This window comes from Falco punctatus (genome assembly GCF_963210335.1).
Source record: "Falco punctatus genome assembly, chromosome: 15".
NCBI classification, from domain to species: domain Eukaryota; kingdom Metazoa; phylum Chordata; class Aves; order Falconiformes; family Falconidae; genus Falco; species Falco punctatus.
The window spans coordinates 11,966,889-11,990,995 of record NC_137595.1 but is presented as its reverse complement, the minus strand read 5'-3'; the positions used below and the strand labels follow the sequence as shown (position 1 = coordinate 11,990,995).

At 48.0% G+C, this 24,107-nt stretch overlaps 1 protein-coding gene across 1 annotated transcript in view; it reads left to right on the top strand.

Moving 5' to 3' along the window:
* LOC308053799 (gamma-aminobutyric acid receptor subunit gamma-4) overlaps window positions 1–21,030 on the top strand; it is a 42,301-nt gene extending 21,271 nt beyond the window's left edge. The window contains exons 4-9 of the mRNA XM_080365524.1: window positions 5,855–6,075; window positions 6,672–6,754; window positions 8,171–8,308; window positions 9,883–10,035; window positions 13,605–13,807; window positions 14,934–21,030. Coding sequence (XP_080221650.1) covers window positions 5,855–6,075; window positions 6,672–6,754; window positions 8,171–8,308; window positions 9,883–10,035; window positions 13,605–13,807; window positions 14,934–15,227 — 1,092 coding nt within the window. The 3' untranslated portion in view covers window positions 15,228–21,030. The remainder of the gene's footprint in view (window positions 1–5,854; window positions 6,076–6,671; window positions 6,755–8,170; window positions 8,309–9,882; window positions 10,036–13,604; window positions 13,808–14,933) is intronic.
* Window positions 21,031–24,107: the final 3,077 nt, after the last annotated feature.

Genomic DNA, 24,107 nt, shown 5'->3' with positions numbered 1-24,107 from the left:
CTGTCTCAACTGAGATTCCCTGGGCAGAGGCAAAAGACATTCAGACAAGGACAGCACTGCCAGTGTTGCTGCAGAAGTGAAACAGATGGGAAGTTCAGTGTGTCACCTTGAAAATACAGATCACCAGAGCTCTGCTCCTTTTGTCCTTGTGAGCTCCCATTGTCACTCCAGCATCATGTCCAGAAAGCTCTCTGGGGTCCGATTCGGAGAGAGGAGGACCTTGGGAGCATAAGGAAACTCACATTCTCATTCTATTGCTCTTTGTGTTGGGGAGACAGAACTCACCCAGAGCAGGGACACAGAGGCATCCACAAGCAAGGTGTCTCACACTGCTGCTGGGAGAACTGAGAGAAGCCTGACGCTGCCCAGCTGGTCGCTGAAGTGGTCAGTGTCAGGCATTAGCATGTGCTGTCTGCGCATGTCCCCTCTGCTTGCTGCCTTTGGAGAGTGCTTGCATGTGTCATGCTAGAAGCACGTTCCTGCCCGTTAGCTGTGGGGACAAGAAGGTGTGCATCAGATTTGAAGATTATTCTAAAATAAGGTTATTTTATTTAGTTTATTTATTTAGCCTGGAGAGTGTCTCCAGACTTTTTGCTATTAAGCGCATTCCCTGGGACACAGAGCTGGCTGCTGGGAGCACCCCAGGGTTTGTAAGAGATGTTTTCAGGCTGGGAGGGATGCGTAGAATGTTCTGGAGAAGAAAATGCTCACCTGTGCAGGGCTGTGGGGGTATGGAGCTTCTGAGTAAAGTTCTGTTGGAAGCAGGGATGCTTGGGCTGACTCCTGTTCTGCAGAACAGGGAGACTGGAGGAGAAGCTTCCTGGCTTGCCTCGAGCTGCATAGAGTGACCTACCAGCCCTTGAAAGAAATATACCCCATTTCTGGTACTCTTCCAATAATTCCTGAGATTTTCATGAATTGCAGCTTCCCAAAGAGTTTGCCTGTAATACTTGCTCTCCTTAGCTCTGTGACTGACTGCACAGATCCATCAGATTCACATCAGCCCACCTGAAATGCTGGCCGTGCTTCCCAGGAAAGCAGCCTGCTCTATGTACGGCAGCGAGGGATTTGCTTGGAGGTGCAGAGGGAAGTGGGCTCTGTAAGAACAGATACCAGAACAATAAAAGCTAGAATGAGACTGGCTAGGATATTAATCTCTCAGCCCCACTGTTATTTAGGATTTTTCCAAACTATCTGTCCATCAGAGGAAAACGGAGGAACCTGTTTCCAGGTCTCTGTCTTCTCTATTTGGAGGTCGTCTTGTTGCTGTTGAATACAAATGACGTTGCAGAAAACACCTTTAAATCCTTAATTTTATCCTAATTTAGGAAGATATCTAAGACGTTTCCATCTCATGGCTTTGCTTCTCTCTTTGGCATTTGTCAGAAAGCTGAGCTTTTAAGGAACCCGGAGAAGGAAGTTCATAGACACAGAGGAACCATGGGGTACCAACTCCTTTGTATCCCACTAACTGCACCCTCGAGAGGGCTCAGCTGAACTGCACACACAAAGTTGCTTTGAGCCATTTGAAAAGGATCTTCTGGCAGTGCATAGCTGTGTTTATTTGGTTTATAAGCTAACCTGAAAATACACACTGCTAATTTCAAGTTGTGTCATGCTAACCCTGTGAGTTCAAGCTGTTAGTCTGCAGCTGGGTAGCCCTAACTCATACCTGCTCTGAACCTGGGGTGGAACTTCATCTAAAGTAGAGTTCCTGGGGCCAAATGCAACTGGAAATATGGGCTGATTCTCCATCTGTGTCCACATACAGCGGTGAGAGAGGGGGCACAGGAAGGAGCAAGCTGAGGCCAGGTACAACAAGGATGTCCTTGTTGTACCAGGACATCAGGATGGGGAGCAAGGAGATCCTCCTGGGCCATGAAGGTTAGGGCAGGACGGCTGGGGCTTGGATGACCCAAGGAACAGGGCTTAGGGTAGCACACAACCAGAACAGTGCCCAGCTCCCAACTCTCTTGTGCAGGGGACTGGCTGATTACTGAACCTGTTTCTTTTGGATTGAAAATTTGGGGGTTTTCTTTGAAATGACTTTTCACATGGAAATTTCATAGCTTTTCACTTAAACTATGCTTTTAAAAATGAAAGGCTTTGAGAGCACAGTAAAATCTTTTTGTTATTGTTTTATTTTTTTCTTCCAAGATGAAATATTCTTGTCAAATCCACATCCCCTTATTTCCCACAAATCCTCTTTCACAGGACAGGTTTTTTTCCATTAGATGTTTTGAGATTTTTACCATTTTCTGGGACTGGGTTTCCATCAGCATCTGTGTTGCCCACATGAGGAAAACAAGGACTGATCAGTGATGTGCAGCAGTGCCAGGTGATGATGGTGACCAAGAGCCAGCTGGGTCACGCTGAAAGGCTGAGTTCAACATGAGCCCACACAGCTAGCAGCGGTGATGCTTCAGGGTGTTCCTCAGCTTTGGATAAACTCGTGTGATAGTATTTAGGGTAGGCAGTCTTCAATGTTTGCCTTACGGGTAGTTTGATTTATTATTTTATGATTGAAGTTTGATGTAATATGGTGTGCATGCCAACATGTGTGTGCTACTCCATGTGTAATCCAAACGGCATGACCTAATTGTTAGAGCAATTCCTCTTATTTCACTAGCTCTTCTGCTGAAAACTTTTTAAAAGCCCATGCTTTTACAGAGAAGGTAACAACATCCATGTGCTGCATAGCAGATGGTACAGTAATGTTGGAGGCATATTTTACAATAACCTTTTTCCAAATGTGTAAACTGAGGTATTGAGAAGTCTGTTTCTGATGCTTGAAAATGAACCAGGGCAGAGAGAAACTACAGGAGTGCAAGAAACAGTACTGTCATATGTTTTAGGGGCTGACCTTGTCCTGCCAAACTTCAGCTATTCAGCCTTGATCAGCCAGGACTCTTCTAAGGTCCTTAAGAGTGTGAGGCTTTCCAGAACTTGGACTGCTTCATACTGGGATCTCTCTCCAGAAGTGCCTATCCTTCTGCAATGACTGTAGGGAGCCCATGATCAAACACCTCCTATTTAATCACCTTGGTCAGATGCCTACAGCTAAGTGGGATCTGATTAATGCTCAGAGAAAGAAAGGTCCGAGAGCCGTCCCACAGCTGATCAGTGCAGAACCACAGCCATGCAAGGTTCTTCAGCATCAATGCAAACCACACTTGATGGGAACAGCTGCTAACATCTTCAGGAACTGTTGTGGTTTAACCCCAGCAAGCAACTAAGCGCTACACAGCTGCTTGCTTACTCCCCTGCAGCAGGATGGGGGAGAGAATCAGAAGGGTAAAAGTGCTCCCAAAGGCTGGAGCATTTTTGTATAAATCTTGCCTCAGATAATTCTGAATGAAAATACATTTGGAAATGCCAACACTTCCCAGTGGGTTCCCCATGTAGAGGCAAGGGAGCCAGCTCAGCTCATAAGTTCTTCCTCATGAACAGCTGTGCTAATAATAGCCACTGAAATTAGATCAAACCACAGGACAGTGACAATAACAGCTCAGATTTTTCAAAAGAGCTGAATGACTTGTGCACTACACCTTTTGCAAAGGCTGGCTAAGAATGGCACAAGAGGAGCTCTTTAATGCTGATCCCTTCTGAAAATCTGGGCTTGACAACAAATACTAAACTCCTGGGTTAGCTGACCCTCCACGCTCCTGAAACATTAGCATTGGTTATCCCAGACCTGCATGCTGAACTTTACAGCAGGACATCTAACCTGAGCTGCCAGGCCAGAAGCAAGATCTCACAAGTGATTCCAGTCAGGAGTTAAGAGACTCATAGGGGCATCTAACATGGATTTATCATTGCATCTACACCAGAGATACTGCTTAGGAGGAGCAATGTAAGCTCATACTGGCTCAAACTGGGATTGCAGGGCTGGGGGAGAATATGTCAAATGTTGTGTTATTTTGGCCTCAACAGCTGGCAAGGAAAAGAAAATGGCCCCAAGCAGAATAAAGTCAACCCACCCCCATATGTCATTTTCTCAGGCTGCCATTACCCCATCTTGTTCCTGCTGTGCCGATGCTTCTTTGCCCACCCATGGGCTTTGTTTCACTGTTTTACAACCTGATGTCCTATGTCCAAGCAGTACCCAGTGCGATCCAGAGCATTCAGATGCTGGAATGTGCTCTTTCCACCTTCTGTTTTCAGGTAGTGGCCATACTTGTGCACTTGGCTTTGAGGGCTGCTGCTATCCTAACTCTGTGTCTCCTCATGTCTGTTTTGAATGAACTGTAGAGCCAATGCCATCACTCTGAACTTGCTGCATCTGTCTCCATTTAGAGATATGTTAGGAACTCATCCCTGGCACCTTGCTCATCCCTGTGTCTAACCAGGGTGAAGGATCAGCCCAGAGAATGACTTGACTGCCTGATGGCAAATGCTCTTTTCTCATGATCTCATTCCTATGCTAGGGACGGTTTTGGTACCAATCACTCATCACCGGTTGGCTGACAGTGGAGTGAGGGCAAGGAAAATGAAGCAGGGAGTCGCGCGTTGCCCTGCTCTGCCTGCCCCCAGCAGGACACACCGTCCAAGGGAGCGCACTAAGAGCCCCAGCATCTATTTAAATGGCATGGTTTGGGAAGTCAGCTCTGAACCAGCAGCAAGGGCAGCAAAGGGAGGATGTGCTGCAGTCATAAAAATTCCACCGAGATAAATCAATAGAGGGAGGAGGAGAATGAGAGGGAGAGATGGCAAAGTCAGACATTGTTCATCTTTGCCACAGGAGAGAGGGAGGTGATGCCTCTGTGGTCAGGCAGCTTTGACAGGAGTGAAAGGGAGCAAAGTCCAAGTCAGGGAGGAACTGTCAGGAACAAGTGGCAGCCTTTAATATGGGCTGGTGAAACTGGATTTGGGGGTCTGGTTCGGACATCCACTGAGTGCCAGACACGCTCCTGCATGGCACTAGTTAAGACATTCACAGGCAGGCTGAAAAAGAGGGTAAGGAGCAGTAGCAGCAAGCAGCAGAATGGTGGGCTAATGAGGTGGACTACTGCCAATCCGATTGAGACAGGAGCTGCCTCCTAGAAATGCTAGTTATGGGTGAGCTATAACACCCTCTCTCTCACCAAAACAAAAGGTCCTTGTGGTACAAACTCTGTTTTCTGTCTGCAAAAGACTCCAGATTTTGAACTGGTTGCATCAAGAGCTGGGTCCATAGCAGCCCCTGCCCCAGCTTCCTTTTCTAATCTTCAGCAAGGGGTATCTGCCCAGGAACCCATAGTGCTCCAGTTTTCCATATAAAACATTTACAGTGTAAGTCCTGCAGCAAGGGGTGGATTCTCACTAGATTTATGCACAATACTGCTATTGCTATATGTACAAATTAGGTGTATGTAGCATTGCGGGGCTGTATCCTAATAAATAACAGAGTTGGCTGCTTGCCTTCCCTCGTAAGCTGGTGAGCAGCTTTCCTTGCCTGTGTTTGAAACGTGTACTGAAAAGATGCTGAACTTAGGACTCGATTCAGGCAGTGTCCACACTGCCCCTTCATGCCTATGCTTAGAAGGAGTGTTTGGCTTGAGCTGTCTGTCAAGAGGAGACCCAAGCCCTTGTTTGTATGGCCTTGGCTTTCCAGGCATGGGTCAGGCCAAACATGCTACAGCTCAGCCCACCAGTCAGCACAGTCTTTGGCTCTTCCAAAGTGTGCCATGGATGTCCTGATCCTGAACTAAAGATGAGCCTGAAAAGGTGTCAGTGGTCACCAATACCTGCTCCCAGACTTAAAAAGCAAACGTTCTGGCTATGACTCCAAAACAGTGGCCTGCAAACTAGAGGACAGGGCTCTGTTTTGCCTGAATTCCTCTCAGCAAGACATGTTCTTCCTTCTCTTTCACAGGAATACACCATTGATATCTTCTTTGCTCAGACGTGGTATGACCGGCGTCTTCGTTTCAACAGCACCTTGAAAGCCCTCACCCTGAACACCAACATGGTGAGCCGCATCTGGATCCCAGATACCTTTTTTAGGAACTCCAAGCGGGCTGATTCCCACTGGATAACTACACCTAATCAGCTCCTTCGCATCTGGAATGACGGAAAAGTGCTCTACACGCTCAGGTACATCCAGCAGGCACTGTAGCTGGCTGCTGAAGTGAGGGAAAAAGGAGCTGGTCAAAGCAGAGGTTTCCAGGTGCCCTATGACAGAGTAGTGGAGATGTGTCCCAGTGCTGATGGGAGTACACAGGAAGTACTGGCTGCAGAATGGGCTGCTTCTTCCCAGGATGCAGGCTTCCATAAAAATCAAACTGATTTTCTGTCTTATACCTAGAAAAAAGTCAAAACTATAAATGGTTCCCTAAACCAAAATCCTTTAAAAGTGTATGTGGGTCAGTCCAGCTATTTAATTCTGGTAATAAACATTTGGCTTTTGTTCCCATAAATTCTCACTCCCACAAATGAACCTGAAAAGCTCACTAAACAAAAAGACTTTTAAAATATGAAAATAAGATGTTTTTTCTCACTTTGAAAATATCCAAACATGTATTTTGTTTTGCCGCTGTTTTGAAATGTTCCTGCAAACAGACTGATCTTCAACAAATCAGTGTTTCTCTCTCAAGGGAGTGAGAATCTCTCTGTCACTCTGTGGTGCTGGAATCAAGCCACCTTCACCAACACAAAATCTCAGTCTCCCTTTCTCTCTCTTCCTCTCTCAGGCTGACAATCGAGGCTGAATGTCTGCTGCAGCTGCAGAATTTCCCAATGGACACTCACTCCTGCCCTTTGGTTTTTTCCAGTTGTGAGTATACATATTTTTAAAATAGTTTTAGAAAGCAAGTAGAGAAAGTCAGTAGAGTAAAACTCTTCTGGGGAGACCATCCTCCCTTTTAGCTATGTTTTTCACCTGATCTCCAATGATATTTTCCTGTCCCATTACCTATCATGCCCTGAAACATCCTCCCGCTCCTGGGCTAGCAGAGGTCTTCAGGAACAGATTCACAGCACCTCTGAGCTTCTCCTTAATTTGGGTGCATGGCTGGAAGTGATTAGTTCACTGACCTTGTGGTCACTCTAGACAGAATATATCCCTTCAGCTGGCAGACAAATGGCACCCGTCCTGCCTTGCATCTTCCCCCTTCTCCTGCTCTCTGAGGTGACAGCTTGGCTTTCCAGACCTCAGCCCAGAGTCAGGCTGCACCCTGCACCCAAGGCCACTGCAAAGGAGGGGTACTTAGACCTCCCCTCACAGTCCCCACTTGTCCATTCTCATCAGAGGAGAGTGCTGCTGATGTTGGCACATCTCCACTGGTAATTTTTCAGGAAGCAAAGGGAGATTCCTGTCCTCATACGTTGGTTGGAAATCTGATTTAGTCATCTTAGCTCGGGTTCACTTCTCCTGCTTCCCCTGCCACTGAAGAGATGCTGCTCACATGGCTCTGAAAGGTGCTGCAGAGGGGGGCAGCATGCTGAGGACATACCATCCCCTTGTCTCCCACCATCCCTTGTTCTTTGCTAATTAACGGTACATGCAATACATGCTTGATAATTAGAAACACACTTTCAGTAAGCTGCCAAGCTTTTACTCCTTCTCTCCTCTGAGGAAATCTCTCGTAGGTGTCAAGGTCCCTGCTTCACAGGAGGTTTGTTTCTTTGTCAAGAAAGCTAGAGCCAGGAGAAGCCATGCTCTAGCCTGCAGGAGCCAGGTCTCCTTCTCCACGGAGAATGCCCCCTTCTTTTCTACACAGACCAGCTCCCAGGGCGAGAGATACAGAGGTAGTCAGAGCAGCCACAGCCATGCTACCTCCCATGTTGGCAGCTTTGTATTCCTGGTGTGCTCATGCTTGGGAAGGGAAGGTAGTCAAGGAGTAGTGAATCCCCCGTGCTGCTCCAGGGAACTAAAACCCTTAAAGATTTAAGGCTGGGGGAGTCCTCTTACACCAACCCAAGTCTCATTCCAGCAGTGCAGTCCTTAGAAAGGCTCTGTTTCTAGCGTTGCTTTTCCTATCCCTAGGATGTGAAGTGGCCCGCAAGGGGAGATGCTGTCCCCAGGGATGCCTATGGGATACTAAACAAAAGGCATCAGAAATACCTGCCTGAACATTTCATGTTTACAAAACAGCTCAAGTGAGATGCCAGCACTTTTGCTGTCAGGGTGGTGAATGAGGTGGAGGCACATGACCTACTCTTTCATTGACGTCCTTGCCCCTTTTCCCAGATGGCTACCCACGCGAGGAGATTGTCTATCGCTGGAGGCGCTACTCCATTGAAGTCTCTGACCAGCGCACTTGGAGGCTCTACCAGTTTGACTTCACGGGGCTGAGGAACACCTCAGAAATTCTCAGGACTGGGGCAGGTGAGGCAATGGGAGACAGCCCACAGAAACAGCAGTGTGTTGGCAACCTCATGGGTGGCAAAGGAGTGATCAGACAGTTCCTCAGTGGTTGTTGGGGAAGGAACAGCACAGTTAGAGAAACGTAAGAATGAAGGGATGGACCTTTGCTAGAAGGAGTAGAAATGGTGGACATGAAGGGTGAGGGAAAGATGAAGCAGGGGTAGGCCAGAACCACCGACGTCTCTGAACTGTGGGGTGACAATGCTGATGTGAATGAACCTATCCCTAATTGAAGGGTCAGGAGGGAGAGGAGATGGAGCTCAGATCCCCTCTTGCTGCAGTATGCACATATTACGTGATTCCTGTGTGATGGTTATCGTTGGAACAGGGATGGGGAAATCAGAACTTGCAGGTCTCAGTCTTTCCTTCTGTAAAGTTCTGTGTGGCTGATAACATCTGAATTATGCCTTAAGAGACAGAAACAAGGCTGCATGTGTGAAGAAACCAGGGAACGGGCACCCTTCAGCTCCTCCTCCTCTTCATAGTAGCTCACATCCCCTTTCCTTCCCACAGCAAACTGAGGAGAGCTTATTTGGATTCCTGCAGGTGGGGCGAGCTCATATTTTTAAGCCCTCTGAAGCAAGCAAGTTCAGGTAGTGCTTCCACAGCTCTGCAGAAAGTTGCTGTTGCCAACACTGGCAGCCAGCCTCTAAACAGGGTAGAAAGGCAGCACAAACTGGGACAAGAACTGGTGCAGTGAAAGTGTCTTGAATGCACCAGTGGCTGTCTGACATTTGTAACTCTCTTTTTTGGTAATTGCTTGCAAACTCCATCATAACCCTAGAGCTGTTGGGTGGCTTTCTTCCAATACTCACTAGGAGCCTCTGAAAATGAGGAAGAACCTCAGCTCTAAGTTGCTAAATGAGCAATTAGGATGTACAGCACCACATGCCTTTTCCAGGGACAGAACCAGAGTCTCAATGAAAAGAGACTGAAGAACATCTCCTTTGTCACAGCTCAGGTAGGTAGTTAGCAAGCCAGGCCATGTAGCCTGTTACAGCTAAATAGCTTCTATAGAAAAGAAACCCTTGCAGCAATCAGCTGAAGATGAATACTCTCTGTATAGTTTCTTCCCTGAAACTTTTCCAGACTGGATGATTTTCAGTGTGCTTGGACACACAGCCAGGCCAGTACAAATACAGCCTGGTGGACACACAGCCAGGCCAGTACAAATAGAGTCTGATGGACACACAGCCAGCCAGGCATATAGCCAGCTGGGCAACAGCAAAGTCAACTCTTAAATTAGTCACAAAGACATTAAGTCAGACAGCTACAGAGCCAGCCAGGCAGCCAGAGTCCACTAGCCACAAAACCAGTTAGCCAGCCACAATGCCAGTGAGCCACCAAACCTACTCTGCCAGCCACACAGCTACCAATGAAGCTAACAATCTGGGCAGCCACAAAGCCAGCTAGCCAGGCACTTAAAACAACAAGAAAACCTCATCAGAAACACTAAAAATTCTGAAAGTTTGCTGGTTTTTGTGTTTTAGGAAGCCGCATGTTGTGATTCCCATGTCTCTGTTGCTTTTTCCTAGGGGAGTACATGGTGATGACAGTTTCTTTTGACCTAAGTAGACGTATGGGTTATTTTGCCATTCAGACCTACATTCCCTGCATCCTGACTGTTGTTCTTTCCTGGGTTTCCTTCTGGATCAAGAGAGACTCTACACCTGCCAGGACATCTCTGGGTAAGAGACAGTTTGTTGCATGTGTGATACTTGTTGAACTCTGCAAGGCTAGCAGATCGGCAATGTTGGAGTACAAAATCTCCTAAAGCACTTTGCCATTTTCTGGCATTATTCCGCTTACTGGAGAACAGTCCACTCCTCCATCTTTCTGTTTATAACACTATCATCAAGCTCAACTGAATGTTGAAGCTGTGCTGGCTTGGACCACTGGATTATTTCAGGATAGTACAACATTCTCGTATCTTGATCTGAGACCTGAACACAGCCTTTTCCAAGCTGACAATGTCATGTTCTTATGCACTGAAAGGGAGAGGGAAGAGGTGAGCTGTGGCATTGCAATACTGGCCAAAGGGCTCCTGCACATGCATGTGCTCTCAAGCATTTCCTCATGACTCAGTGTAGGCAGGGCCAGGAGTGAAGGTGGTAGTTTAAAACACAGTGTCACCATCATTTCAGCAAAGTCCCTGAGGCATGCCGCTCCAGCAGACATGCTCTGGAGCAGAGGATCATGCCAAGGGACCGTGGCTCAGTGCCAGGTCCTGCACTTGGGTCACAACAGTCCCACGCAGCGCTACAGGCTTGAGGCAGAGTGGCTGGAAAGCGGCCTGGTAGAAAAGGACGTGGGCGTATTGGTCAACAGCCAGCTGGGCAGGAGCCAGCCCTGTGCCCGGGTGGCCACGGGGGCCAGCAGCAGCCTGGCTGGTGTCAGGAACAGTGTGGCCAGCAGGGCCAGGGCAGTGCCCGTCCCCTTGTACTGGTGAGGTGGCACCTTAAATCCTGTGTTCAGCTTTGGGCCCCACACTACAAGGGGCATGTAGAGGGGCTGTAGTGTGTCCAGAGATGGGCAACGGAGCTGGGGAAGGAGCTGGGGCACAAGGCTGATGGGGGGCAGCTGAGGGGACTGGGGGGGCTGGTCTGGAGAGGAGGAGGCTCAGGGGGGCCCTGACCGCTGTCTGCAGCTCCCTGGCAGGGGCTGTAGGCAGGGGGGTCAGTCTGTTCCCCCAGGTAACGAGCGACAGGACAAGAGGAAACGGCCTTAAGTTGCACCAGGGGAGGTTTAGATTGGATGTTAGGAAATTTTTTTCACTGAAAGGCTTATCAAGCATTGGAACAGGCTGCCCAGGGAAGTGGAAGAATCACCATTCCTGGATGTATGTAAAACACGTGTAGATGCAGTGCTTAGGGATATTGTTTAGTGATGGACTTGGTAGTGTTAGGTTAATGGTTGGACTTGATGATCTTAGAGGTCTTTTGCAACATAAATGGTCCTGTGATTCTATTTATGATTCTTCAAGGTCTCAGTGTAGGACTAGTGACATGAAGATTATAGGGTAATGAACAAAGTTGCTGGGCTATATCCATAGAGTACCAAGCTCTGGCAGGATGTGGAACCCTGTAGGCACAGGGCTAGCCCTGTAGGCCTTTCTCTGTCATTCACCCCACCGAGGGAGCTCAGGATGTGGCAACAGCTCTGCCTATTGTTTAGATTTTCTCAGCAACTGCAGTGGCTCTTTGAGGTAGGAAAATGCTTACGTTGATTGAATTCTTTGCCGATAGGCACTAAAGAGATCTACAAATCTTGGATGCACTTTGGCTGTATCTGCATTTTACAGCAAGCTCTGCTTCCCATCAATGCCACTGACTTTCCCTTTAATTTGAGATAGCATTCCCAGCCCTGCCTGCAGACCTCTTGTGGGGAGAGGAAAGGTAAGGGACCATCAGCATCAAGCCAGGTATTCGCAGCCCATTCATTCTGACCCTCTCTCCCCACCTTCCAAACAAAATCCATTTCTTTGGTGCCCATGGAGAGAGCAGGAGGAGGAGTGGGGTGTCATTTCCAGTTGAGGGTACACCATAGTCCATGGCTGGGAAAGGAACGAACAGCAAGAAGCAAAATGTTCTGCATGGCTGACACCCACTGCAGTGGTGGTCTCAAAACACAAAGGAAAGTTCCCCTAGGCAGGGGGGCCCCTCTCTGTGGGAAGAGACCTTAGCTCATCAAGAGTAATGAATTCTCTCCACAGCCCGTTGTACTTCATACAAATGATCCCTAGTACATTTCAAGCATGCCAGCCTACATTAGGGAGATGTAAACTGGACCAGTTCCATTGGCATTTCAAATATACAGGAAGTCACATCATATCTGCTAATGCAAATACAGTAGGAAAATATGAAAATCTCTTGCCATGCTCCCACCCAGAGCCATAGGGGTGGCAGGTGGATCTAGATGAATGCTAGAGAAGGAGAAACGGGTAGAGTTCCTGCTTCTTCTCCACAGCTTAAAAAGCAATGGATGAGATCACAATACCAACTCTTGCAGCTGATCCTTTGTTGGCTCCTGATACTTTACCTCTGGAAACAGGTCTGTGAGCATTATTGCTGCTGCAAAAACAATTCCAAGCCACGTTCAAGTCAAAAGAGATTTCTTATCATCTCCTACCCACTTGCCCTCTATGTCAAAAAACTGATAGATTGTGAAGGGCTGTCTCTGAAGAATAGCCACAAGCAGGTTGAAAGCTTATGGGTAAGAATTAAGAGATGAAGGCAACAAAGGGAACTTTGTTGTTGGTTTTTAACTGCAGGCTGCCCAATCAAGGGTTGCCCGTTGACAAAGCCTTCTTACTCCAGCTACAGGAGGCATTGTGCTCGCAGGCTGTCATCCTGCTGGGGGACTTCAACCACCCCAACATCTGCTGGGAAAGTAGCACAGCAAGCTGTAGGCAATCCAGGAGACTCCTGGAATGCATGGAGGATAACTTCTTAAGCCAGGTAGTAGACAGCCCTACCAGAGGGTATCCAATGCTGTACTTGATGGCCACCAATGCAAGTGAGCTAACTGGTGACATCAACATTGGAGGCAGCCTGGGCTGCAGCTGTCATGCACTGGTGGAGTTTGGGCAGTGTCCCTGTACTCCTCCCAGGATACCTGTCCCTGCTTCCACTGCCTGTGCATTTCCTTCTTGCACTTTAGTTTGACTGGCAGGTCTTGACTAATCCATGCTGGTCTCTTGTCTTCCTTTCCTGATTTCTTACACCTGGGGAATGAGAGCACTTGCACTCTATGAAAAGTGTCCTTAAAGATTTGCCGTCTCTGTTCTTCTTCCTTGTCCCTGAGGGCAGTTTCCCAGGGCGTCCTACTGACATAACTCCTGGAAAAACTAGAAGTTTGATTTCCTAAAAATTCAGGGTCCTGACTTTACTCTTCACCTGAACCATATTCCTCAGGACTGCCAACTCCAAAGGTATGTCTTTCTTTTGGACTCTCCTCCCATCATCAAGCAGTTGTTCCTGTGTACAGCCTTAAACACAGTCCAAGTTCCCCACTCCTCTGCCAGTCTACACTGATGGCCTGTGTGACACTTGGGTTTTGAACAGCTTTTTTCCATAGAGCATTGTCAGAGGGCACCTCAAGACCAGCATCTGGCTGAGCAGAGCAAAAATGGGACCAGACAACTAGAGGAATTTCTCTTCTACAGGACAGGGGAAATGTGGATATTACAGGGACTGAATGCATGTAGAAGACAGAAGTGCTCCTCTTCATTACTTAATCCAGCTATTTTCTCTCTTAGGTATTACGACTGTGCTAACAATGACCACCCTGAGTACCATCTCCCGCAAGCACCTTCCCCGTGTTTCCTATATCACAGCCATGGACCTCTTTGTCTCTGTGTGCTTCATCTTCGTCTTTGCAGCTCTCATGGAGTACGCTACACTCAACTACCTGGTGGGAAACAAGAAACCACTTGAGCACAACAACAGGAAAGCCAGGCTGGTAGGTCAAAGGGGCCAGCAGAAGTGGATGCTGTTAGAACCCCAAGCTATTTGGAAATATCCCTCCTGAGCCTGTACTAGAAACTGCTGACAAGGTTTAGTGCCTGACCCATACTGTGTTCATAAGGTCCTCAAACCACTCTGTGTGCTGGGTCTGACCACTTGAAAGGTGAGACACAACGATAAAAAGCAGCTGAGGGTCCCATAAAACAAGGAGGTCCCTGTCAGAGCCAGGCACCCTGTGTTCTCTCCAAAATTGCTGGGCAGCTCATCAATGGTTTAGGATGACTCACATGACCAAATGTAAATGTCCACTTTAAGACAGGGTGGCCTAAAGCCAGATTCTTCCACTTGTACCGGTTTGATCTCTGTGGGTTACAGAGGTATCTTAGGTCACAGAAATGCAGAAACCTACTTTCTTTTGTGGTCTGTCCATCAGAAGACCTCCAGAGTGTGGGGATAGTGAACCCAGAATGGTCATCATCCTCTTCAGATCTGCCCACGCTCACGGCAGGTACTTCTGACACATCAGCTGAAACAGGCTTCTGAATTGGGACAGAACTGAAACCAGAAAAGACAGATCTCTTCTGTGCCAGCCTCATTTCCCAGCACAGGTGGAGAAAGCTCTTCCATGATGCTGACAATATGCCTTTTATTCCTGGGCCAAGAGGTTATGAGTCACACACAGCCTTTCCTCAGCTTTTTTCCAGCAGCTGACAGCAATCAGAAGACACATCTGGACTGTGTGCCATGTCTTCAGAGACAGCTGAGCTCAGGGGAGTGAGGGAAAAGGCTAGCACAGCTGAAACTAAACAGGTTCTGTTTCTGCACTGAAGATTAGTGAAAGAGATGGGGAATCAGAGCAATTAGATCTTTGCTGAGTAAAGCTATGCCCTAGGGTGCCAGGGAGGAAACTCACAGTCATGCAGGGAGCTGACAGTACCCACAGTAGGCCAAGGTGGTGATTTACAACTGATGCAGAGATGGGGGATGATCAGTCATCCCTTGCCACTGAACTGTATCTATGCTATGAACTTATCTATTGCCAATTGGATGGGTTTTGATGTCTAGAACATATTTTCTTGCCTTTCCCTTCCCTTTGTTCCACCTACCCCTCCTCATTACAGCCGCCTGCTGGTGCACAGGTGATGCCATCCTTTACCACTATCAACATCAACAACATCATGCACTGGCCCCCAGAGATAGAGGAGGATGACGATGAAGAACCTGGCTCCCCGTGCCTGGAAGGAAAGGAATGTGAGAGGTTCTTCTGTTGCATTGAAGACTGTCAGACAGGAATGTGGCGGGAGGGGAGGGTCCGCATTCACATCTCCCGCCTGGACTCCTACTCTCGCGTCTTCTTCCCCACCGCCTTCCTGCTCTTCAACATTGTCTACTGGATTGCCTATCTCTATCTCTAGCCATTCTTCGTCCTCAGCTGGAATGGACTGGAGACCAGCAAGATGGGCTTCTCAAGGAGCACAGAAAACAGCATCTCTTCTGTTGTAGTTGATTGTCAGCCTGAACAATCCAACCTGGCGATTCCCTCCTCCTGCTCTCTCATCTCTTCTAAGAAGAACCAGACAGCTTTTTTTTTTAGCCTTCTAACATATCTTTTTAGAAAATCTAGCCTTCCCAAACAACTCCCTCTCCAGTACCACCAGCATTTTACTCCTTGTAAGATTGCCCAAAAACGTCCTATTCCCATCTCAAACATTAGGGATTTTGTCAAAAACAAAAACCTTAATGTGTTTCGTTTTTCCATCCAATCCCACTTGAAATTTCCATGGAAAGTGATGGAAAATAGAGTTTTCTGCATAGTTATTAAGACTGCAAAGGAAATAAAGTAGATCTTAAAACTTCTGCACAACTTCCACCAGAATAGACTTTGTGGAGTGCTAGAGGTTTGGAAAGGTCAGAAGGAAAGAAACATGAAAGAGGGTAGCACTACAGCTTTTCTGCAGTAGCTGGGCTTGGCTAAAATGTTTTGACCCTGCCCAGAAAGCTGGAAGTGGCACTAACAATGATGGAATAGCTACAAGCCTCTACGAGCTCCCCATACAGAATCTGTGGAGCATTCCTCATGGATCACTCTACTTGTACTAAGTTGCACCCAAGGCATCCACCCACTAAGGCATTGTTGAGTCTCGTCAGATGGTGGGAAAAAGCACTTCACAAATTTCAAAGGCCCATCTGCCTTACTGGAGCAGACTCTTCAGGGCCCACGGTGACATTCTGCTTTGTGATCAGGACTGAAGCAGGCTTACGTTGGCCGTAGCCAAAAGAGGGAGAACGTTCTTATGCTTCAAAGACCAGAAGCAGTCACAAGAGCCCATTGTGAGGCAGCTTGCTTTGGCCTGTCTCATGTAAGCTGAATCCTGTTGTATCATGCATTATAGCAAGGCAACGACACTTGTTAAAACCATCAGATCTGTGCTTGGTAGTAGGTGCTAACCTGAGAAAGGAGTACTAGAAAAGGTAATACAACCAGCTACCAGCATGGCACCTACCAGTGGTGGGGAGAGAGCGTTCCTGCAGCTCAAATGTGTTTCCTTACTTCTTTTTTTTTTTTTCATAATTACGTAAAAAAAGACTTCACTAAAACTGTACGGCTTCTCCCAGCCACCACCACCACTTGGCCCTTTTCTTCCCAAAATCAGGAAGCTGAGTGAGTCATCCTTGGTAGATTTCAGCAAGGTCTGACATAGTAAGATGGTTCCCTATGGTCCATCTTAAAGGGACAGAAAAATGCATAATACAGTCTCAACTTGGAAAAAACTGCATAAGGTAGAAGAGGAAACTCAGGCCCAAGGTCCATAACGTGATGTGCCCCACAGCACGATTGTGAAAAGCACTGTGACATTAATAGTTACTTACTGTGTAAATTACAAACAAACAAAAAAATCTTTTTAAAACCAGCATGTTTTAGAAACAGTACTTAAAAGGTTTTTCATGAGGAGAAAGTTGGCAGGGCTGCAGAGAAAAAGTTGGGAGCAGCTCACAGGACAGCTAACAGGGGCAGGAGGTTTTACATATTCTTAGAAAGCAATTTGATGTGGTTAAAAGATGGATTTTGACACTGTTAAATCTGATCAGAGTAATGAAGTGTCATGTTTAATTCATTCATAAATACAGCCCTACCTGGGTGCCAGAAGAACAGCTAGGGCACCTAATTAAGTATACAATAGTACAACACTCAGCTAAGTATAACCTAATGGGGTCAGACCAGCATAGCTCTGGAAGGAGAAATTGTGCCTGTCTAAACTGTTACAGTTCTTTTTTAAAATACCAAGTAAGAGATAAAGGTTACCCAGAAGCATAATTTGCTTAGCTACTACAGCTTTTGAAAGGATGGAAAGAAATTATGGCGGGTGGTTCTGAGGAAATTGATTTAGCAAAAGAATTATTAAGGAGGTTCTAATTAAAGGAAATTAACTGAGGAGAGAGGAAAAAAGAATTGTTAAGGAGGTTCTAATTAGAGGAAATTAATGTTTTAGAGAGAAAGACGCAGAGAGGGAGAAGTCTAAGAAAAGAATAAAAACAACTTCCAGACAAGGAGAGCTGCTGGGTGACAGTGCTGACTCCCAGCCAAGCGGGTTGATGTTCTGCTCCTGATAGCAAAGTGCTATTAGATGTAGCAACAGAAAAACCTCCTATGACTCAACCATACACCAACAGGGAGCTGGATTAAACAGGGTCCTGTGATCTCTGTGGGGAGCCAAAAGGAAAGAGCATCCTAGATTAAAACTGGTTCACACGACAGACTCTGAGTGAAGCGTGTCTTCACATGTCAGAAGGCAGCTGTTAGCACATGGGAGAGGGCACCCTGGTGGCAAACCAGGGCCCGTGCCAAATACACGCTTATTAACAGTACAGTGGCACAAAAGGCATGTAGGCAATATAGGCTGCAGCAAACACGGGCAGCAAAATTTGGAAGGGGAGCATCTGAGAAAGGGAAGCATCCGAGAAAGGGATGGCGGAAGGGGAAATTTAACATCCATGTGCAAAGGAGTCCAAACATCTGCAATTTGCTTAGCTTCAAAGCACTTAGGAGCCTTGATGGACACAGATGATTATCATGGGCATCAGAGTACAGACTTAAGCCCTGAGAGCAGCAGCTTGTTGAAATTAGACCTTTTACAGAATCAGCCAAGAGAGAAGCAGAGTGTACAAGAGGCCTAAGAGGATGACAGAGACTTGGGCAAAGTAGACTTGAAAGATTATATGATTTCACCAAAAAAAGATAAAGCCAACACACAGCTAGGTAATTTAACCAATGATGGAGGATTTGACAGTGGAAAATAGCCTAGCGTGGGCTGGAGCACAAGGAAGCTGATTACTAAGGCTGAGGAAGGAGGAGGGAGGGGGCTTTTTGACTTAGGGAAATCTGTGCCCATCATAAATAGCTCAATAAGTAAAGGCATGCACAAATTCAATCATGTTTTTAAGTTTCTACAGTATCTCAAAAAAAGAAAGCTAAGAAAAGCCAGAAAGAAAAATCCGCCATTTTTTGGAATTACTTTGCAAAGAGCCAGTTCCCTGAAAAAAGGTGTGCCTGCTATCAGCAGGGAATCCAGGGCACAGAGACATCCAGTAATTGTGTGTGGCCCCACTGGGCAAGGCAGTGGGAGCCAAACCCCACTGGTCCCCTCCTAGATGAGCATAAACCACCTGCCTTTCCCTGCACCCTGTAATTTCTGCCATCATGCTGGAGTGGGTTATGGTCCGCAGTGTCTTTCAGCCCAGGACAGCTGCTGCCTTTTCACCAGCGTCTGACTAGGTCAGTCCAGGGGATGCAGCCTGAGAACATGGGGCTGAGCAGTGCCACACCAGGCAGGAGGGACAGACACTTGGGTGGCTGCAAGGCACCTGGGTGGATGCACTGCCTCCTCTCTCACAGGTTTCAGCTTTCTTCCCCATCCAGAAACTTGGTGGAGGAGCCACATACAGCCACCGTCACAGGCCAAGTTGGCACTGGGCTTCCCTCACCTTCTCTGTCCCCTTCCCAGGGATGAGGGAGTCATGTTCCCACCCCTGGCGCCTACAGAGGACCTCTGACAAACAGCTGCTTCATGACAAGTTTCCTTGCTAGTGGCCCAAGAGTGCCTAATGGCGGCTCTCATGGGTGATCCCATAGCAGAACACACATCCCAAGTTAGTGAACTTTGCTGTGAATCTGGTCAGTTCCACCTCTTACTGGACAATCATCTCCACAACTTCCAGGTTGAAGTGGACTATGAACTCATCCACTGTATCTGCCTTTAAGCTCCGCTCCAACCTATGGGCACCCCCTGTGGACAATATGTACTGTTTCAAATGCCTTGAAAACTTCAAGCAGGACTATAACTTTTGTCCTTGGATCAGAAAAAGCTCTCCTTCCAGCAGTGCCACAAGTCCAGCCTTCTAGTAAGAAACCTGTTGGACAAGCTGATTGTCTTCTGTACTTTCAAGGCAGCAAGTCAGCAGACAATGCAGTGGTGTTAACTAGAAGCTCATCTGCAGAACAGGTGTCCTGGTTTCAAGAAATACAAATCTGAACTACAGCAGAAAAAGAATCCCATTTCCAGAGGGAAGGAACATCCCCCACACCCAAGGGTCCAGAGGTACCAAGTGGAGGATCATTGCTTGTAGCAGAAAGCTCCACAGCTGCTGTGGTATCACTAGGGTCTGCAAAGCCTGGACTAGTTATTCCAGCTTTTGAGACTGAAGAAGACCTTCCTCAGACAGTTAGTCTTATGGCTGAAATGAACACAATTGAAATTCACTGAGAAGACCTGGAAGAAGTTGAGTATGAAAATAGCTGAGGGTAAAGTCAGCCCAATAGGAAAAACTTGCTGAGAAAATCTTGAGAGATTCTGTCATTGCTGCAGATGGAAGAATAGCACCTGGGGACTATATTCTTGAGGTGAATGGTGTCAACATCAGCAGTGTGACTCACTGCCAAGCTGTCTCTCTGTGCTACCCAGGGCTCAGTACTGGGGCCCAGTATTGGGGCCAGTCCTGTTTAATATCTTTATCAATGACCTGGATGAGGGGATCAAATGCACCCTCAGTACATTTGCAGATGACATCAAGGTGAGGGGGGGAAGCGTTGATCTGTTGGAGGGCAGGAGGCCCTGCAGAGGGATCTGGGCAGGCTGGGCCGAGGCCAGCTGTGGGGGGTTCAACCTGGCTCAGGGCCAGGTCCTGCCCGTGGGGCACAACAGCCCCACACAGTGCTACAGGCTGGGGGCAGGGGGCTGGGAAGGTGCCTGGCAGAGAAGGACCCAGGGGTGCTGGTCCAATGAATATAAGCCAGCAGTGTGGCCGGCCAAGAAGGCCAACAGCAGCCTGGCTGGTGTCAGGAACAGTGTGGCCAGCAGGGCCAGGGCAGTGCCCGTCCCCCTGTGCTGGGCCCTGGTGAGGCCGCCCCTCGAATCCTGTGTTCAGCTTTGGGCCCCTCACTGCCAGGGGGACGTGGAGGGGCTGGAGCGTGTCCAGAGCCGGGCAGGGGCTGGGGAAGGGGCTGGGGCACGAGGCTGATGGGGGGCGGCTGAGGGGACTGGGGGGGGTGGTCTGGAGAGGAGGAGGCTCAGGGGATACAGCTGCCTGAAAGGAAGTTGTAGCAATGTGGGTGTTGGTCTCATCTCCCAAGTGACAAATAATAGGACAAGAGGAAATGGCCTCAAGTTGCACCACGGGAGGTTTAGATTGGATATGAGGAAAAAATTCTTCAGTGAAATGGTTGTCAAACATTGGAACAGGCTGCTCAGGGAAATGGTTGAGTCACCACCCCTGGAGGTATTTAAAAGACATGTAGATGTGGCACTTAGGAACATGGTTTAGTGATGGACTTGGCAGTGCTAGTTTTAACAGTTGGACTCAATGATCTTAAGGGTCTTTTCCAGCCTAAATGGTTCAACAAGTATGATTCTAACATGAGGCTAATGATGGGGACTGGAAACAATGATCTCGGCATTTAAGTATTATGGCTTTTGCTTAGAAGGTGGGAGGAAATCAGGAAAAAGGTTAATTGCTCATTTCTCTGTCTCCAATTCCTAGCCTTCCCCTCCAAATTATGCCATGTAAGGGACCATTTTTAGATTGTATGCTCTTCAGGGCAGAGACTCTCTTACTGTGTGTTTGTACAGGGGCTAGTACATTAGGACTTGATCCTTAACTGAGATTTCTGGATGCTACTTATTATAGATAATAAACAACAGTGTGGACTACCCATCTTCAACACCACTGTCTATCCACACCTTGAAAGAAAGCTAAAAATTGCTCCCCACACCCCTCCTGATGGGCTTACTGGAGTTGGTTAATATTTTTATTTCCCCAGAGAAAAATATCTTGTTGGAAAGTAGGGGAAAATGTTGGTCTGATATTTTTGGAATGAGTGGGGGATTTTTCTGATTTTTTTTTTTTTTTTTTTTTTAAGAAAGAAGTTGTTTCAATTCAGCACTGCTCAGCAGCAATCTCTATCATTTAAAATAGTTTCTAATGCAACAGAAACCCTTGGTCCCCTCAGACTGATACCATTGTAAAGAAAACATCAATGTTTCCCCAGGTGTTTTGGGGTGGGCAGGGGGTGGCATTAGTATTTGGTGGACTTCATTTTGGTCTTTCTGCTCTCCATCATAATAATAGTGAATTTTGAGGTGATCATAACCAAAAGGACAATTGTAGCTCTGAAGAACCCCCCCACCAAGAGCCACCCAGCCTCCTGTCCCCAAACCGCACAGAGAAGCAAAGAGCAGCAGTGTCTGCGCAGCTGCCGAATCCCGCCTTAGGCCCACACAGCCACATGTGTGAAACCTTACCCTTTGCTCTTTCGCAAAAGCATTCATTAGTCATGCCTGATGCGCTGGAGAAATTAATTGGCTTCTTGCTATCCACCCCCCTGCAAATGCTGTCTCCTTCCCTCAGTGCTGACTCCCTCCTCACACGCTGCACAGCTCCATCAGCCTTGAAGCACCCCTAAAATCTCTCCTACACATCCAGTTTACTGAGGGACGGGAGGATCGATGCTAATGAAAAAGCTGCCTCCCAACCCTCGAAACAGCACAACATCGTCCTAATACAGCAAGAATCCCGCAAGGCCTGTCTGAGGACAATCCTCTGGCCCAAAAGGCTCCACCCACATGAGCTTCGTGAATCTGCAGGGGGATGCGGCCCCGCCATCGCCTCGCCTCACCCACGACATGGAAGAGAGCTCAGCCATCTCCAAGAGGCAGCCGCCCACGCTACCTCCCGCCCCCTTATGTTATCTCTTTCTCTGGTGATTTTTCTTATGGGTTTCGTCCTGCCCCTCAGCCCGTCCCGGGGTTTCCCTGACACACGAAGGCCCCAGCCGCCCACCCGCGCCCGGCCCCGAGCAGCTTTTCCCGCGCATGCGCGGCGCGCGCCACCACAGCCCCCGCCCCGTCACCGTGGAAACCATAAGGCCGCGGCGCCATCTCTGCCGTGACCCCTCTTCCTTGCCCGCGCCCGGGCCGGCGGGAGGCGCCGCTTTTGTCACCGAGCGGGGCACTGGTGCCCGAGGGGGCCGGGGGGCCGTGTGCCTCGGGGGAGAGGGCTCCCCCCCCGGCTCAGGGGAGAAGCTCCCTGCAGGCACAGTTCACACCAACACGGAACGGGAAAACCGCCCTCCCGCACACTTCAGGCTCTGACAGTTCCCAAAATGTTAAAAACGTGATGGGCGGGCGGAGGGAGAAGAGAAAGTTATATTAAGTCGTCACTTATTACATTCCTAAAATGCATTTGTTATAATTTGTCTTCCCCTTCATGCCTCAGATTTATAGGCTTTTGGAAGATTGAATTTAAGGAGAATGGGGCCAAAAGCGTTTCAAGCCGTGTGCCGCAGGGCAGGAGCGGGGACACCAACACTTGCCTGCTCAGAGCCGGTGTGGCTGGGGTGGGAGCTGTGCAGGGGCGGCAGCTGCACACGCTGGTGCCTTCTCCTCGTCTCCTCTTGGAGAAGTGGCATCGATGGCCCAACAGCGCAATGCCGGGCAGCGCATCGGAGGCAGGAGGTACCCGCTGGGAAGTGCCGGGGTGTAACATGGCTGGCCTGCCACTGTTCCAGTCAGGCTGGGTGAGGAAACTCAGGCAGCCAAGGGAAATGCCCTGTTGCCTGCAGACCTGCAATAAAGAAGTGTGTTGAGGGGAGAAACGGGTTATACAAGAGAAAACTGACTCTATTTACTGTTAAGAATCTCAGGTCTTTCAGGTTGGAGGGTCTTTTTGTTGTTGTTGCTGATTCTCTATATCACTGTGTGCATGATTTTACTATCCCTCTCTCCTTGTTTTTTCCCCTTCTCCACACATCTTCCAAAAAAAGTAAACAAAAGTAAATTTAAAAAGAAAGTAAATGAAAAAGTAAAAAATAGGCCCCGTCCATCCCAGCCACACTCTGGCCACCTTCTGAGCCCGTATGACAATAACACCACCACAGGATGGAATATAGCAACTGAAGCCTTAATAGTTGCTGTAAGCAGGTCGGCATAGCAACATCTCCAGAGAGAGCTCTCCATGGGGTCATTTCTATTCACTTTAAAGCCCACTTGGGCTGTTAAAGTGGTATAAAATGGACTCGGAAAAGCTGTTAATTAGGATTAGCAGCTTCAGGAACATCAAGCCACAGTGCTCCAAGCTGAGCCATTTATCTGAGAGAACTCAGGCCTCTTGACTGCATTCTGAACCGAGGCACAGGACACCACATGTCAGGGCAGACAACTTTGAAATTAGATGGCAGAGTCACACGGTCATGTATGAGAGAAGGTTCACACCCCGGCTGCTGAATGGCACTGCAGCACCTCTCCTGCAATCAGATCACCTTTTGCTGGATTCAGATGGTTGGCAGGTCCAAGATGTACCAGCCAGCTGTACAGAAGTAGCGGGGAAGGCATGGACCCATTTTGTCAGTATGAATTGCATGTGGTATGAAATCCACAGAGCACGTGGTGGGTGCCCCTGGATGATACATATCTCGTAAGCTCTGTAGGGCTCCAAGAGAAAGCAACCACTGTGGACAAGAGATGGCACTCACGAGTGTCAGCATGCTCTTTCAAGGCCAGTAACAGACTCCGTGGAAAAACGAGGTAATGACTTGTGTTTCACAGCTGCTGGGATATGACTTTTATTCTGTTGCTATAAGCTTCCTGCCCTTCATCAGTCTGCAGCATCGAAGGCCCAAGGAAGGTGATAGATTCCTTGTGTAGCAGCAACACAGCCAGCCAGCTTTGCAATAGCTTCTGTCACACACTTGAGCAAAACAGGCTGTCAGGAAGGGTTAAGCCATTGCCAGGCTGTCATAGGGC